Below are 17,368 nucleotides of genomic sequence, written 5' to 3' on the forward strand. Positions count from 1 at the left end.
CAGTTGACGAAATCGAAATATTTTTCGAGTTCTCGAAGATGTTGCGATGGTAACCAACGTTTGTTAAATCGATAGCATATAGCGCAATTTGGTGTTTGTTGTGGTTGTGTGAATGGTATTGTTATAGGTAATAACCTAAAATGAAGATCGAAGAAGTTAAAAGTACCGCAAAAACACAGAGGATATCAGCACATAGCCACATCAAAGGTTTGGGCTTAGATGACAATGGAACAGCCCTTCAAGCGGCAGCCGGACTTGTTGGTCAAGAATCAGCACGTGAGGTTAGTTGCAATCCTTATACCCGGCTTGTAAGCTTTCTGCATTTTATGTATTTAATTAATAGTAATTTATTTCGTTTATGTATTTCTAGTTCGGGTATCCCTAGTTCGTACTTAGTGTTCGACAATTCACCCTGTTGAATAACCCAAACTTATCCTAACCTTCACTAAAAATGTCTTTTGGTCTTTAACCTGTACTAATTGCCACTAAACTCTTATAAGCATTCAATTGCAGTGATATAGACGTCAGTGTAATTTATTGTTAGACATGTTATTTAACTTTGCCCTAAAGATTTCGATACCAAGAGATGCAAATTTCAGAAAATTGTAACTAATATTATACCGTTACCAGTATGTAGAAGTTTTAATATGAAACATTTTCTAGGCTGCAGGAATTGTTGTAGACATGATTAAAGCAAAGAAAATGGCAGGTCGGGCATGTCTTCTGGCAGGACCACCAGGCACGGGGAAAACAGCCATCGCCCTCGCAATTGCCCAAGAACTAGGGAACAAGGTAAGTAATTAGGCTAAACACGAAAGTAATTTTGGGAAAATTTTAGAACACGGACTGCACCTACCAAATTATATCTTAAAATATTAAAAAGAGCAGATTTGTCTCCGTTTGTCGAATGTGCATCATTATATTTACGAAAAGGCACTCTTCAGAGCCAATAATTTATTTTGTGTGCACAAGGTTGGAATTTTGAAGTAAGAGGGAAAGGGTGCAGTCCGTATTCTGGAGTTTATCCGTTGATTATATATACTAGGCATAACAAAAGCCGAATTGAACACTAGAGCAGGGATGCAAAACTGTGCTACAATTGAAGCACACGTCATAATCCGGAACACGTAACTCATGCCTTCCCTTCAACCCTCGCGTCTTTGTACGGTAGGGGGAGAAGAGAAGAGAGGACAGTGTGTTTGTCAAACGTCACAGAAACGTCGTTGAAGGCTCCAGCCTTGTGAATGGAGGAACGAACTCTTTCCCCATGCTTCCACCTCTTTCTTTCCCAGTTCTGCAACCCTGCACTAGAGAATGCTGAAGTTTCACGGAGCCTGTAGAAACCTGCAAAGCAGGACATGAACGAGTAAGTGATTGGTAATTTTTGCTTGGTGCCCTCTCGTTCAGGGGCAGAGTTCTTTTGCTTGTGGATATGTCCCTTCTAAAAGAATCTATGCAGAAGATATTTTGTGACCCTTAAAAACACATCTTCTTTAGCCAAATTTGAACTTAATGAGTACTGAATCTAATGGCAAGCATGGTAACTACAAGGCTATTTAATACGATTTATTCAAAGTTTGTTTATTAAATATTGTATGTTATATTATTATGTTAATTTCATGTGGTACATCACGATCGAGAATATTAATTTAGATTGGATCTGTTGGTAGGTTCCATTTTGTCCAATGGTGGGGTCAGAAGTCTACAGTTCAGAAATAAAGAAAACAGAAGTTTTAATGGAAAACTTTCGGCGTGCTATTGGCTTGAGAATAAAAGAAACAAAGGAAGTTTATGAAGGTGAAGTGACTGAGCTGACACCTGTTGAGACTGAAAATCCTATGGGAGGTAAGTTTAAATAAATAATGTAAGTGCAGTAATTACTTAGTCATTGAAGTATTGTATTGAGTTCGTAATGTTTCTTAAATTATTATCCACAGTCTTGTCAATAATTGAAGCATCGGCTGGAATAACGTTATAAGTTACATTTGGTAAAATTTACAGGAGCTGCAAAAATGTGTACACGTACAACGTTGTTCTTATAGGGTAGCAAACTTTGGAGTGGACAAATTTCACGTACTGCATTGATGGACAGTTGCAAGCGAAAGAGTATAGCAAGGTAACATGACATACAACATTATTACATGGAAACATGCCGAATGAAAATTTTGTAACTTACAACGTTGTTCCAGCTGACACTTCAAGTATAAACTTTAAAACTGACTTTTGCTGTAAAGGAATTTTAGTCATTGCCACTTTTATTGTCTAATACCTTTTACTAAGCTCCGATATCTGAGTGACAAATCAATTTCATTTTATAATTCATCACTCAGTGCTTCAAAGTCATACACTGTAATATTTATTATGTGATTAAAACTATTAGACAGACTGATATAAAATCCAGAGATGATTGACTCCTGATCACATCTATATAACAGACTGGCCATTCCCATGTTATGAAATGGCAACATATAAAAGAGAACAACCACTAGGATCTTCACTGTCGAAAATGAATTTTTTGATAACTACTGCTAGATGGAAGTACTACTGCAAGCTACAATTCCATGCAATTCCATCAGAGTTTTTTTATAAATGCAAAGCAGTGTCAGTTGTTGTAACTATGCAGTACCAAATTATTCGCAACCCCAAATACACATTTACCCCACTTCACCATCTTGAATATCTCCCATTATCACTATCTTATGTCACAGAACTTACATTACTTACAAATGGCTTTTAAGGAACCCAAAGGTTCATTGCCGCCCTCACATAAGCCCGCCATCGGTCCCTATCCTAGAACTGTAGCTAAAATTATTACAAAAAACAATCTAATAATAATTTCATATTCTTAGGATACGGCAAGACTGTAAGCCATGTTATAATTGGGCTGAAAACAGCAAAAGGAACAAAACAACTGAAATTGGATCCTTCAATATACGAGTCCCTGCAGAAGGAGAAAGTGGAAACAGGTGATGTAATTTATATAGAAGCAAATAGTGGAGCTGTCAAACGACAAGGGCGAAGTGATACATATGCAACAGAGTTCGATCTTGAAGTAAGTAAGAAATCTTACATTGTCTTTATGCTTCCTAAGTTTCTAAGACTGATTTCACTGCACACAAATATTGTAATTGTTAATAAAATTATTTTATTTATTCATTTTTGAAAAAAAAAAAAAAATATATATATACACACATATATGAATCAGTCGGAGCTAAAAGGAACTAAGTCACTTTACACAACATTTCAGGAGAAGCAAAAAACATTCCACTATATTAATATTTTTATGTTATAGAAGACCAAAGAACATTTAAAAGTCTGACTTAGTTCCTTCTTCCACCGTTCGATGCTCATGACATCTGATGTTGAAATGCTTGCATAACCAAAAAAATTGCATATTTTGACTTAGTTCCTTTTAGCTTCGACCGATTCATATGTATAATTATGTAAATTATTCTCCACAGAAAACAAAGGTTTGTTCCTTACATTTGCGAGATAGATGATACTAAAAGAGTAAGTCATTTAATAGATTTATGACATGGTTATATGTATTTTTTCTTTAAAAACATACACTGACTGATTTACTAACCTCTTTCAAACAACATTTAATATGATTTCAATTAATGGCTTACAAGATGGCAGATGGTAAAATAACTAAGCATTAGAAACCAATCAATGATATTTGCTTCTTATAAATAGTTTTGATTAAAACTTAATCTGAAATGTAGAAATTCGTGACATAACGACTAAAACAATTTTATTCTACCATTCCCAAACTACACATTATTTTTATATGAAATTCCATATTAAATATTCAAAATTTATTAAATTAAAAAATAATAAATTGGGCCACGTGAAAGGCACACATTTTCTTATTTCATACTCAAGCATTAATTAACAGTTATTTTACATAAACTTCTGTCATGTGAACAGTTCGTGAAAATCAAATCAAGATTTCAGGTATAACTCCCTGTAAAGTTGATTTGAATAATTTCGAGGGAAAAATTGTTCTGGAGCCGGGTATCGAACCCGGGACCTTTGGTTTAACGTACCAAGTTTGGTACGTTGGTACAGGGAGTTATACCTGAAATCTTGATTTGCATAACACGTCACTGTTCGTTAACAGAAAACCACAATTTAAGTCACACGGAGTTAGTGTGCACTCGAAGTTGGTTGCTTGACGGTTGTCAGCCCACTTTGAGGTCTGTGGATATAGAGGGAAAGATTGGATCGGTGTCGGTTAGAGTTCCCGGGTAGCTCAGTGGTAGAGCATTGGCACGTTAAACCAAAGATCCCGGGTTCGATACCCGGCTCCGGAACAATTTTTCCCTCGAAATTATTCAGTTCGTGAAAATATTTGCGAGTTCACAACTATCCCACAAAAGTTGTAATGAATCACTGTATTTGAAAGCCTTGCTCTGGTATGTATGTTTTGGTAGTGAAATACCATAAGCTGTACATGAAACAAGCAGTGCAGTATAGTATAGCACAGTGAAGGGCTTCTGCATTTAAAACAGTAATTTTATAGAAAATTATATTACATGGGTCACCTAGGATGAGTTAATAATAAACATATTCTTTAGTTGAGAGAGAATAGGTATAAATATTTACTAGAATTAGCCCCAGAAACATCCCACTTCTTATTGTCTCTCTGAAATGATAAATGTTCCAATTATTTCATGTTTGAAAAACTTTGTGATCTGAAACATATATGAATAGTTCACAATTATTGCTCTTGGAAATGTGTGATCTATATATTCTATTCAATACTGTGTAATAAAAGGGTCACTGGCTGAGAAGAAACTGCCTACTGAAGGATGCACTGGAAGGAATGGTAAACAGGAGTAAAGTTCGGGACAGAAAGAGATATCAGATGATAGACGACATTAAGATTTATGGATCATATGCGGAGACTAAGAGGAGGGCAAAAAATAGAAAAGATTGGAGATGCTGGGTTTGCAGTGAAAGACTTGCCTTTGGGCAGAAAACTATGCAATAAATATCTCTGCCTTTCACTGTGTTGACCTGGGTTAGAGCATTGTCTGTACCATAAAGGAATTTGTGGATAAAGAGGGAGGCAAGGGGTTTTTCTAGGAGTTTTCCCTTCACCGTTATAATAATTATTATTCCACCAATACTCCACAATGAATCTCATCCTGCAAGATTCCAAGCCAGGCCTCCAGAACAAATAAAAAATGGATGAAACTTCTATAAATCACTTTTTAATAAAGATTATTATAAATATAAAATTTTGTTATATTTAGAAGCATTTAAAACAAACAATAATACAGAGTAAAGTGATACATTAACTTATTAACTCACTTCCTTAGGCAGAGGAATACGTTCCGCTTCCAAAAGGTGATGTACATAAGAAGAAGGAGGTAATTCAGGATGTTACATTGCACGATTTAGATGTTGCTAATGCAAGACCACAAGGAGGCCAAGATATTTTATCCATGATGGGACAACTAATGAAACCCAAAAAAACTGAAATTACAGGTAATGAATAAAATTTAAATTTTGCAATGAATATGCAGTATAACATACTGTTGTGTGTATGTACGTGCATTCACGTGTGGATGTGCGCATGTGCCTGTGTGTGTGTGCGTCTCTCTCTCTCTCTCTCTATATATATATATATATATATATATATATATACTTGGTGAACATTCCTCCATGGACCTGTTTCCACCACTTGTGGGTCTTGGGCAAATCAAGCCAATAACCATGGTGAATGGGTATCAGGAAGTCTGCAGTAAATGTACCTACAATTTGTCTCATAAGTTATTACTAATAAACACTTAAAAAGTAAACACTTATGTACTTTGAATCGAACTTCGATTTGGAACTTGGACACCAGGGAATCTCTCCTGAAATAATCTCCTTACAGCACGAGGCAATTCTGTACTCAACATATGAATCATACATGAAAACTCTTTGGGGGATAGAATACCTGTATTGAACATGTTAACTTAATTAACACACTGTATTACGTCACCTAAAGAACATGTGCTTATCTTGCAAGAGTACAACTCTCACTGATACCACGTGACCTTCAGTGCAGTGGAGGCAGCAGGCTTAGCAGCTGGTTCCACCAGCTAGCCGTAAGCCGTGAAAGTGTGGGTGCTCAAAGGATTGTTCACCGAGTACGTACATATATATTACCTGTACATGTGTGTGATGCCAATATATGCAATGTTATGTACATTTTCAGCATGAAGAAATTTTAGTTACTCGCTAACTTTATTAAATTTTTATTTACTTGTTATTATATTATGTATGTTATTTGTTTTTCTTTGAGCAGATAAACTACGAAAAGAAATTAACAAAGTAGTCAACAAATACATTGACCAGGGAATTGCTGAACTGGTTCCTGGAGTTCTATTCATAGACGAAGTTCATATGTTGGATATTGAAACCTTCACTTATTTGCACAGAGCTTTGGAAAGTGCAATTGCACCAATAGTCATCTTTGCAACCAATCGTGGTCGATGTGTGATAAGGTAATGCATCTATATAATATTAAGCAAGGTTACAGCAACTTTTTCCATATTAGCAAAAAAAAAGTAAAATTCCTAAATAGTAGTACTTAAACCAGTGGTTCCAAGGTGGTTTACATAATTTAGAAAATACTGCTTCGCAATTTGGTATGAAAATTTTGGCACAAAAAACAAAAGTAATGGCATTTTTAGGCAAGGAGCAAATTCAGAGCAAACATTTTAATAGATTGTGTCAACTCTTTTAATTTGGCTGTAATCTCTTATTCGTGGATGAAGATATGGCAATCAGATGTCTAGATTTATTAAAGTTATGAGCATAATTAATCAGGTTTTTAAGCCTTCTAAAGTGCAGCGACATACTAGACTTAAGATCTATAAAATTCTTGCTAGACCAGTTCTTGAGTATGAATGTGAAAATGAAATTTGCATTTAGCATTAGCTTATAAATTAATGTCTTCCGAATTCATAATAACCAGGGAACGGATTTATATGGACTAAAAATATATGAAATATGTAAATATATATGTAGTTATTTTTACCAAAATATGGAATTAAATATGGATTTTTACCAAAATATGGAATTAAATATGGACTTAAAATTATAAAAAAATGACTATGTACGTTAAATATTGGTACATTTTAATCAAACTAAACAAAAAATATAATGGACGTACCTTATCTTCCAATGTAGTTTCAACAAAACACAATTTTTATTGTCTGTTACCATAACAATAGGTTACAAACATTTCTTTCAAGTGCTGAAAAGTGAATCTTCTTCTATTGTCTCTGAGGATAGATTTATACTGACTAAAAGAGCGTTCGACGTCACAAGAAGTAACTGGTACATAATTCAATTTCACAATGTCTGCTGGGGATAAGTCCAAGTTAATCTTCACTGTTGATTCACCACTCATCACAGCAACAACCTTTTGTAGTTCTTCATATCCAGGGTTTTTTGAAAGTACTGTGTCCACCTTAGCTCTTACTGCATCTGCAACTTTACCTCTACCACGATTCAGTTGTTCCACAGTACTATTTATAATTTCAAAACTTTCAGATAGTGAAAGGTGCCTATTTTGGAGACTTTTGAGCGTTTTTATGATGCATGAAAATGTATGCTGAATGTGAGCTAAGTCATTCTTCACACTTATGTCACAGGTAACTGTTTTCGCAGTATCAATTGAGACTGCATCTTCAGAGTCCAATGCAAGGAGAACATTGTTAATAGAGTCTATATGTTCGGCATAATATTCAACTGCTTCTAGCCATGTACCCCATCTAGTTAAAATTGGCTTTGGTGGCAATGGAATTTCAGGGTACATTTCTTTCAACACGTTAACTCTACTGGGAGCTTTGAGAAATACTTTTTTCACTGATGAAATCAACAAATCTACTTTAGGGAAATTGTCTCTGACCACTTCTGCCACACGATGAAATGCATGCGCCACACAAGTAAAATGAGTCAATTTAGGATATACAACAGATAATGCTTGTCCAGCTTTGACCATATAAGGGGCAGCATCGCTAATAAAGAATAACACATTATCGTACATAATACCCTTTGGCCACAGGATACCCATAGCTTCGTTGAACAGTTTAACTATAGTTTTGTTATTGCACTTTTCTAGAACATCACAATGTAAAAGAATTCGTTCAGAATATTGTTCACTTAACAAACCGATAACTACATTACCAACAAGTCTACCTTCTTTGTCGGGAGTCTCATCAATGGAAACCCAAATTGAACTATCTTTAATTTCATCTCTTATCTTCTGTATTGTCTCATCGTAGATGGATGGAGCATACGTCTTCCTAAGTGTTGACTCATCCGGGATTGTATGTTGAGTATATTTTTCAAGGAATTCCCTGAAGACCTTATTCTTTAGTTTGTAGAGAGGAATATCAGCAGAGATGAGAGAACGACACAGGTCGATGTTAAACTCAGATCTTACATTCGATGTTGTTGGTTGTGTTAAAAACAATTGTCTCTGCTTGGAATTTAGTTGTTTGTTGGCCTGATGTTTACTAGTTGTAATGTGTTGTTGCACCAGGAACTTTTGTGTAGATGATACTGCACACTGACACAAATTACAAAATAATATTTTATTGTCAGTTGATAAACCATCTTCTTTAAATTCTGAAATGTAACTTGTTAGTTTTGATTTTAAATTGACTGAATGACGTACTTTTGGCATATTTACCGTCTTTATAGTATGATTTACAAAACTGAACCTATGTGTACTCTGACTGGCATTTAACTGTTGAGCTGCACAACTGAAGTCTGTTAAAAATTTTAAATTAAATTAATACAGTTTTGTAACTTACTTTCCCATTGTTGATAGGACTGCTAATTTTCAAATAACTCTGATGTTAAAGGGATTACTGAACATGTGTTTAAATCTCTATTGTTGAAATGTATTTTTAAAAGTTAATGGAATTTTGTTTTGTTTTATTGTTAAACCTAATATAATATGGACTGTTTTATATGAAATATGGAAAATATATGGAAATTAACGAAAATATGTACTAAACTCTAAAATATGGAAAAATATGGAAAATAAAAGTAGGATTTTTCAACCCTACACATTGTGAAACATAAAGATAATGCAAAATATAAATTATATTAGCTTTATAAGTAAATATGTATTTACATATAAATCCTTTCCCTGATAATAACTATCATCTTACATTTGTAATTTTCTATTTGTAACACTTATTCTGCTCATACAATGTTTGTATTAACTTTCAGTTATTCTAAGAGGCAGATGTACTACATATTATACCATATACTACCGGTATATAATTTTAATATATTATGATTAAGATTCTGTTATTTTAACATACTTTGTAGGGGTACAGAGGACATCATTTCTCCACATGGCATACCCCTGGATCTCCTTGATAGGCTTCTTATTATCCGCACATTGCCATACTCACGTTCAGAAATGGAGCAAATTCTTAAGCTCAGAGCACAGACTGAAGGCATTCAAGTCGATGATGAAGCTCTTGGTATTTTAGGAGAAATCGGCACAAAAACAACTCTCAGGTAAGATCTTTTGATAACATTATCTTAATAAAATGTACAGTGAAATTGTCACACTAAAGATGATACCCAGGTCATCAAAATGTGAGTTGTATAATTATTGCTTAATTACTAAATCATTTGAAATGTTATAAAGCTAAGAGCTTTGATTTACAAAATTAATGAAGAGCTAAAATACAACTTTGCTATCAGTCTTGTATTACTAGGGACCTGCGTTTTTTATTTTTATTAATTTTTTTAAGTGAAAATGTGTGTTATTTTTAAGGAATTTTGCTCTATTTATTAATGGATTTATGTGCTTTTAAAACACGTCTTGTGTTATTTTTACAGACTTTGGTGCTATCATGATGCATTTAAATGATTTTGGAATTTTAAGTTTTCTTATGGGAAAAAAAATTTCCTACAAGGAACACTTATCAAAGAACAATATTGAATTTTTATTTTTAAAAATATTTTTTATCATGTCAAGTAATTAAAATAGGTACAGTGTCATGAAAGAAAATTACATGATTTTGTAACCTACTATACTATTGTCAAACGAGAACATTGCCATAGTGCTCACATTATATTCTTTCATGTTGCCACGTAAGTCGCTCAAGAGTCTTGAGTAGAAGAAAAGAAACATTCACTGTCTAAATTGACACTTGGATAGCATACTGACTGCTACTAAATTTAGTGACTGTTAAGCAAACTAATCAGAACTTTCACAATACTGTTATTTATCTTTCCAGCTCGTAACTTGTTTGACTTATTTGCTCTTGAAGAGTCAGTATATTGATTTATGATTACGGATTCATTTTGATTTCCAAAGAACGGAATAGACTTCATTTTTCCCACTAAGGTCATATCCACATTACTGTTAATGATGGACTACTTTAAGTGCTGAATACAACTTGTATGGCTGCAGAAAAGGTTAGAAAAACCTAACATAAAGTTGATAATTTGACAAATTTGCGAAAAAAAAAGTTGACCTTAATTTCGGTTTAGGCCTATTAGCATGTATAATGCTTAGAAACAGTTTCCCCAAGCATTTTGGAATGTTTTTAATAAAGCCCAGTTTTATCATAAATGCTAAAAACACAGGTGTCTGTCTGTTACGTAGGATATTTGAATTAGGAAATCTGGATTTATATTGTATTTCGTGAAATACAGAATATAATTATATCATATAAAGCATTTTACATTTAACAAAATAGTCCAGATGAATTAAATATAAAATTTATATCTCAAATAAATTGCTTACTACAGTCATTGTTCAAGAAAACATAAGCATATACTTTCACTGAAGCATTTCCTTTACAAGTGAACATTCTGCCATAATATTGAAAGTGTTATGAGTTAACTTTATATTATAATGTAAGGTATCGGAATATTTGAAAAACCAATCAGCATAAAGAAACGTCTCAAGAATTACAGGATTTATTTAACTTTGTTAGCTATGTCGTATTATAAGATAGTAGTAGTAGTAATATAATTTATTATTACCACTACATTTTCTTGCTTTCATTTCTATCACAAAACATAGCTGGACAGACTCTACTTATGACGATCACTGCACAACCATCATTAGTGCAAAGACATACATGCCTCCGCCTCTATAAAACCTTGACAAGACCTATTCTATGTTATGACAGTGAGGCTTGGACACTTTGGAGACATGATGAAAATCGGATTACTGCCAGTGAAATGAAATTCATGTGCCACACAGCAAGTTATACGAAATTGGACAAGAAAGGAAATGAAGATGCCTTGAACGAGCTCCAAATGATATCTGTTCTGGATCACGACATCAATATCAAATTAATTGGCTCCAACATGTAAATCGAATGTCAAATAACAGAATACCAAAAGCAATCCTGAATTATAATCCAAAAAGAAAAAGGTCGTTAGGACGTCCTAAGAAATGGTGGAAAGAAAACTTTGGTAGACCGTAACAGTTCTTCAAAGAACTACAACCTGTGTGGATGATGATTACTAGTGCGAATTACTAAATTTTTCTCTGAAATACAGTCCTATGTGCTTTGTTACATCATTTTTTTTTTAATTTATTTATTTGAAAATTTTTGTACATTGGTACTATCAATTGCGCTTAAATAATTAACATTTAAACAATATGAGACTTGTGGAGAGAGTGACGTCCATTAACGTTCCTCAAAGCATCAACAAATCAGTGTGTCTTTTCCTCTTGAGGCGACAACCAGGCTTGCAGGGGGCAGGTTCCGAGGAATCTGGTTGATTAAGCTGTTAGAATGTGTTGACAATGTTGCATATAAGCGTGTATAGGAAGAATGAAGTACAGTCTCTATTTTGACAAGATCTAGATCTGAATGAAGTGTTTCATTTTTGATGTACCATGGTGCTCCAGTGATTATCCTTAGTGCACGATTTTGGAATGTTTGAATACGCTTGATTTGGCTTATATGATGAACATCCATAGAGCCAAATAGGTTTGAGGAGCATTACATATATTAGCCTTTTGTTGGAAAGGGAAAGACAAGAGCTGGAAAGTATTGTTTTCAATCGATGAAGTCTGTACCTTAATTTCTGGAGGGTGTAAGTGAGATGTTTATGCCAGGTCAAGCGACTGTCTAGGATGAGTCCAAGATTTCGTACTTCTTCATGTTGTGGTACTGGTGAACAGTTGAGGTATAATGGAAGTGCTTTTTCTTTTTTGAGGTATGTGAATGTTACTGTTGATGACTTATTTGTGTTCATGACTGTTCTCCATTTTTTGTTCCATTTTTCAATTTCTTGTAGAAAGTTTTGTAGATTGGTTGTCACTTGTTCACCAGTATCTCCTTTGCTAAGGACAGCAATGTCATCAGCGAACTTAGCTACAGTTAGAGAATCTGATTTAGGTGTTGGTATATCATGAGTGTAAATTAAATAGAGAAAAGAGGCTAGAATGCTCCCTTGAGGTACACCTGCAGAAATATACCTAATCTGAGACTGTACACCTTCATAAATTACTGAATAAGTTCGTCTTCTAAGAAATGATTGAATTAAACGGTAATGTGTCAGGAAGATGGTTTTTTACTTTGAATAAGAGGCCATTATGCCACACTTTATCGAATGCCTTTTCTGTATCAAGGAAAAGGCCTAAACAGATTTGTTTCTTTTCATAGGTGTCAAGAATTATGTCAATAATCCTATGTAATTGTTGCGGACAGGAATGCATTTTTCTGAATCCAAATTGAGTATTTGGTAACAATGATTCTAGATGCGTTAATAGTCTAGGTAATAAAAGACGCTCAAATATTGTTACATCATGAAACAAAACAACAAAATTCTACAAGAATTAGAAATCACGCCCATTGTCTACAAAACAAAAGATAGTTGAATACATTATGCATCAAGAATGAATATAGAGCACTTACCATATTTATATGAATGTTTTGTTTGAAACACATTTGTAGCATTGAATTTTCTACTTACCATGAAGTATTGTATGTTATTTCTCTCTCTCTCTCTCTCTAGATATATATATATATATATATATATATATATTTTTAATTTTCAGGTATGCTGTTCAGTTGTTGACACCATCAGCCCTAACTGCTAAAGTAAATGGACGTACAGCTATTGCCAAAGATGACGTTCAAGAAATTGGAGAGCTCTTTTTAGATGCTAAGTCATCAGCAAAGATTCTGTCACAACATAAGGATAAATACATGAAATGAACATTTAAAGCATTTTTCCTATGTTTTTCTAATATTGAATGGTAGCCTCTTACCTCCAGATAACCTATACTTGACATATTCCTTGGAACATGTGTAAAGACTCTTCCAGTACACACGTGATCACAGAAATAATACAGATCTGATACTACAGTGGTTAAAGTGAAATGTTTTACCATCTAAAATGTAACGCAAGTTTATCATTTTTTGCTTATTAGAACAATACTGATCAATTGTTTCATACTGCATCTTTGCAAGCCATAAAATCCCAAGAAGACATGTGAAGTATTTATTACAGTTGAGACAGATATAACAGTTCCGAGATTCATTGTACAGCTGATACCTATATGTATTTTTGTGAATCAAATGTACTAAAAAATAAATTACTTTTGCACAGTTTGGATGACAGGAGTTATTTGGATGACTGCTACCATTTTCAGTTCAATTATTTTTTATTTATTTTTGACAATGCAGTAATGAAATAATGTGATGTTGCTCGTTCAAGTGAATTTATATAAAGCATCTAATTTGTAATTTAAATATTTGCTTTTCAACTTAATCGGAGGAAATGATAAAATCTAACTTGTATGTCACATGCCATAATTCGTACAGGCATAGGCAGCATTCTTGAAATTTGAGATTTGTTAATGAAAGCTTGGAAGTGAATTACATACCAATGAGTCACATGGTCGATATTCATCACTGTATGGATAGCAGTGGATTACACTATACTGCACAGACACTACCAAATACTGCATTTTCTCTGATACTCTGCATACTTCCCCCCCCCCCCCCCGAAATATACAAGTACAAATTATAGGTGCATGGCTTATTCGAAATGAAGTTAGGATCATTATCTGATTTTTCCTTCTGCATAACTCCTAAGGTGGTAGTATATACCATTTATCTTTTTTTTAACTTGGTTATTTAACGACACTGTATTAACTACTAGTTTATTTCGCGTCGATGGGATTAGTGATCGTGAGAATATGCCTTTCATTTGGGGTAAACCTAGGAAAAAACCCAATCAGATAATCAGCCCAAGAGGGAATCGAACCCATGCCCAAGCGCAACTCCGGATCAGCAGGCGTCTTAGCTAACTGAGCTACACTGGTGGCTGCCATTATCTTCCCACACAGGTATTTCAATTGTTAACATTGTTAAATGGCATTTGGATTAGCAGTACATGTGTTAGAATCAAGTTCAAGTGTGATAAGTGTATAGCTTGTGTGTCTTACATTTTCAATTCAGAAAATGAGTACCACTAAATGTATGATATCCTTTACTTGCAGTGAGAAAATTATCAAATATGTGGAGGAACTGGAAATTGTGACACATGCTATTAATGTTGCAGGATATGGTATAAAGGCCAATTAAGCAATACAACTGAACATATGTGCAGTGTGTACACACAGAATGAGTTTGAAATGCGTCCTGTTTCAGGATAAAATTTATTTATTGTTACCTGAACTGTATTTGTGTTTAATTGTTCTTAATTTATCGTGAATACATATGTTGAAAGTTTTATTTTTTTGCCTTTCAAAAGTAGGGTGTGCAGGGTATTCGAGAAAATACGGTATTATGTAGATTTCAGCATTTCAGTTTTTTGGTTGAATATATTAAGATGAATCACACACACTCGAATTAAAATTTGAATCTCTTCCCTACCTTCAGTTTCTATAAAGTTTCTTCTATTGCCTCATTATCACTACTATTGTTGCTTTCAGCACCATGAATTCATCCTTTTCATATTAATGTATTTTCTTCATTGTGGAGACAGATTCTCCCAATCTACTTGACCTATTCCTTCACACCTCTGCAACAAATAGTTCCACATCCTTCAGTTTGAACATTGTGTTCCTGCTTCCAACCCACTGTAGACATCCTCATACAGAAATTCGATATGGTTGATGGTAAGATAGAAGTCTGAGAACTGTATGTGCTTATATGTGGGATTTTAAGGAATTGGTGGTTTGCCTATGTCATTGTTGTGATATGAAGTATTATCAATTACAAGGATGGAGTTACAAGGTAAAATAGGAATTGGCATTGTTCACAGCCATTTTACGAAATTCTGCATTGTCATAAATTTATGTAGTATGAGAAGGGCATTTAGGACGAATGTCTTGTTCACATTAATATTATAGAAGAGTTGAAATACCTGCTTTGCTTATGCACTTTTCTCTTCCATCTTCATGATATTGAATTTATATCTGGCATACATCTGAGAACATATATTATCTTTTTGCTATCACCATTTATATTGAATCGGCAGTAAATAGACATTTCATGAATTTTCACACATTCTTACCTTTTTTTTTTTCTTTTGGCTGTGCAATTTGAAGCTTCAGATTTTTTCTATATAGTAGTTCATGCTTTTAAATAAAAGAGAGCAAAAGCTCACTTTCTAAGCACAAGTTTTCGCTTGTTCTATTCCAGTCATTATTCATTTACATTCTTTTCACTGTAATCTGGTGATGCATTTGATATTTTATATGCACTACATTCACACATTTTTTTCTTTCTCATTACTCAAAGTACTGTAATGCTGCAAAAAAAAAATCTATTTCGAGATTTTCAACATTCCTGATGCTGCCTGTATAATTTCTCCTGAACTACTGCACGATACGTTCATATTCAGTATCTATGGGTCCACACCTGTGGAGTAACTGCTAGCGCATCTGGCCATGAAACCAGGTGGCCCGGGTTTGATTCCCGGTCAGGACAAGTTACCTGGTTGAGGTTTTTTTCCGGGGTTTTCCTTCAACCCTATATGAGCAAATGCTGGGTAACTTTCGGTGCTGGACCCCAGACTCATTTCACTGGCATTATCACATTCATCCCATTCAGACGCTAAATAGCCAAAGATGTTGATAAAGCATCGTAAAATAACCTACTAAAAAAAAGTATCTATGGGTTGATATAACTGGAAATTATGCATAACATAAGAAATTTGACATTCATCATTTAAGAAATATAAATAAAGGCACTCTTTCATCATCTCCATTTCTTTTCCATAGGCAATTCTGGCTTGCTCCCATGTAGAGTTGGCTGCCAGGTCACCGCTGAACTTTGACCCCATGGTTGTACTATGTACCGTGGGTTCTCCCTAGGGTTCATAGTGATCATGGGACTTGGGGTTGAGGGACTGTGGCGATGTCTAAATGGATTCTGCAGACTGTAGGAGAGTTCGAGGATGGTCCATAGAGGAATCTGTAGTGGGGATATAAGGCATGCACATCACACCAGTACAATGAGTTCACACAAACGGCCTACATGTGAAGGCAGTCCCTAGCCAGTACTCCACTAATAAAAGCCACTCTGTCTTGTACAATTTACAAAGTTATGGATGCAATAATAAGGAAGGCTCATCTATGGGTAAAATTTCCTTCAAATATCAACACAAGTGAAGCTGTTAAAGCTGAATAGCAAGAACAGTATAGGGACTCTTGATTGCATACTTGGTGATTTAAAAAAGAATTTATGGAAATGACTATATTATGAGGAAAGAAGCGTAAAACATAATATGCAGGCTACATGTAATTCTAAACAGTTCAGAAGTCTGGATGTGATATGTCCTAGGTCAGTACATTATTCACGGACAAGGAGAAAATCTGATGTTCACAGAATGAGTGAAAAAATCAGGTGAATGCACTATTGTAAAGCAGGGTGAATCCGATATAGTAATGTGAAACCGATCAGTTATGTTTTTTTAACAAAGAATGGTGCACAGATGTTGCTGGTATTTTGAAAGCATTGTTGACGCTCGTGTTTCTAAGATAGATAATTTGTCAGCAACAATTTATATTTAAATCATGTGCAGCTCACAGTGTTCAGTGGCGAGGATTCTGAGATATGCCACATTTTTGTGTTGGAAAATTCTTGTAGAAAACCTGTTTTGTTAATAGAGTCAGTAATACAATATTTAATGTAATAAGAGTCCCTTAAGGGTTAGTGTAAAGTATTCGGGAGAAAATTATTTTCGTTATTTTACGCCCTTTTCAATGTACCTAGGTGGCTAAAATACAATAAAATTGAAGAGAATATAATATACCTAGGTAGTGTTCTTTTGAAAGTGACACTAGTCACGCATATATATATAAGGAAGAACCTGGTAATTCATGATTGGGATTACTTTTGTTATGCTCTTT

The 17,368-nt window shown here is 34.3% G+C and overlaps 1 protein-coding gene across 1 annotated transcript; it reads left to right on the forward strand.

Annotated features, from left to right (window-relative positions):
• Nucleotides 1–35: 35 nt before the first annotated feature.
• On the forward strand, nucleotides 36–13,616 carry pont (RuvB-like helicase pontin). The gene is made up of 8 exons (XM_069818499.1): nucleotides 36–281; nucleotides 664–792; nucleotides 1,671–1,845; nucleotides 2,850–3,052; nucleotides 5,328–5,496; nucleotides 6,302–6,500; nucleotides 9,349–9,543; nucleotides 13,061–13,616. The coding sequence occupies exons 1-8, from the start codon at nucleotides 141–143 to the stop codon at nucleotides 13,218–13,220; spliced, it is 1,371 nt and encodes a 456-aa protein (XP_069674600.1). The 5' UTR covers nucleotides 36–140; the 3' UTR covers nucleotides 13,221–13,616.
• Nucleotides 13,617–17,368: the final 3,752 nt, after the last annotated feature.

The sequence above is a fragment of the Periplaneta americana genome, chromosome 2 (genome assembly GCF_040183065.1).
Source record: "Periplaneta americana isolate PAMFEO1 chromosome 2, P.americana_PAMFEO1_priV1, whole genome shotgun sequence".
Taxonomy (NCBI): Eukaryota; Metazoa; Arthropoda; class Insecta; order Blattodea; family Blattidae; genus Periplaneta; species Periplaneta americana.

Bases quoted from the DNA above. Each gene is read 5' to 3' on its own strand.
- pont (XM_069818499.1), top strand. From the start codon at position 141: ATGAAGATCGAAGAAGTTAAAAGTACCGCAAAAACACAGAGGATATCA. The intron at 282-663 runs GTTAGTTGCAAT...AACATTTTCTAG, and splicing joins GTCAAGAATCAGCACGTGAG to GCTGCAGGAATTGTTGTAGA. The intron at 9,544-13,060 runs GTAAGATCTTTT...TTTAATTTTCAG, and splicing joins GGCACAAAAACAACTCTCAG to GTATGCTGTTCAGTTGTTGA.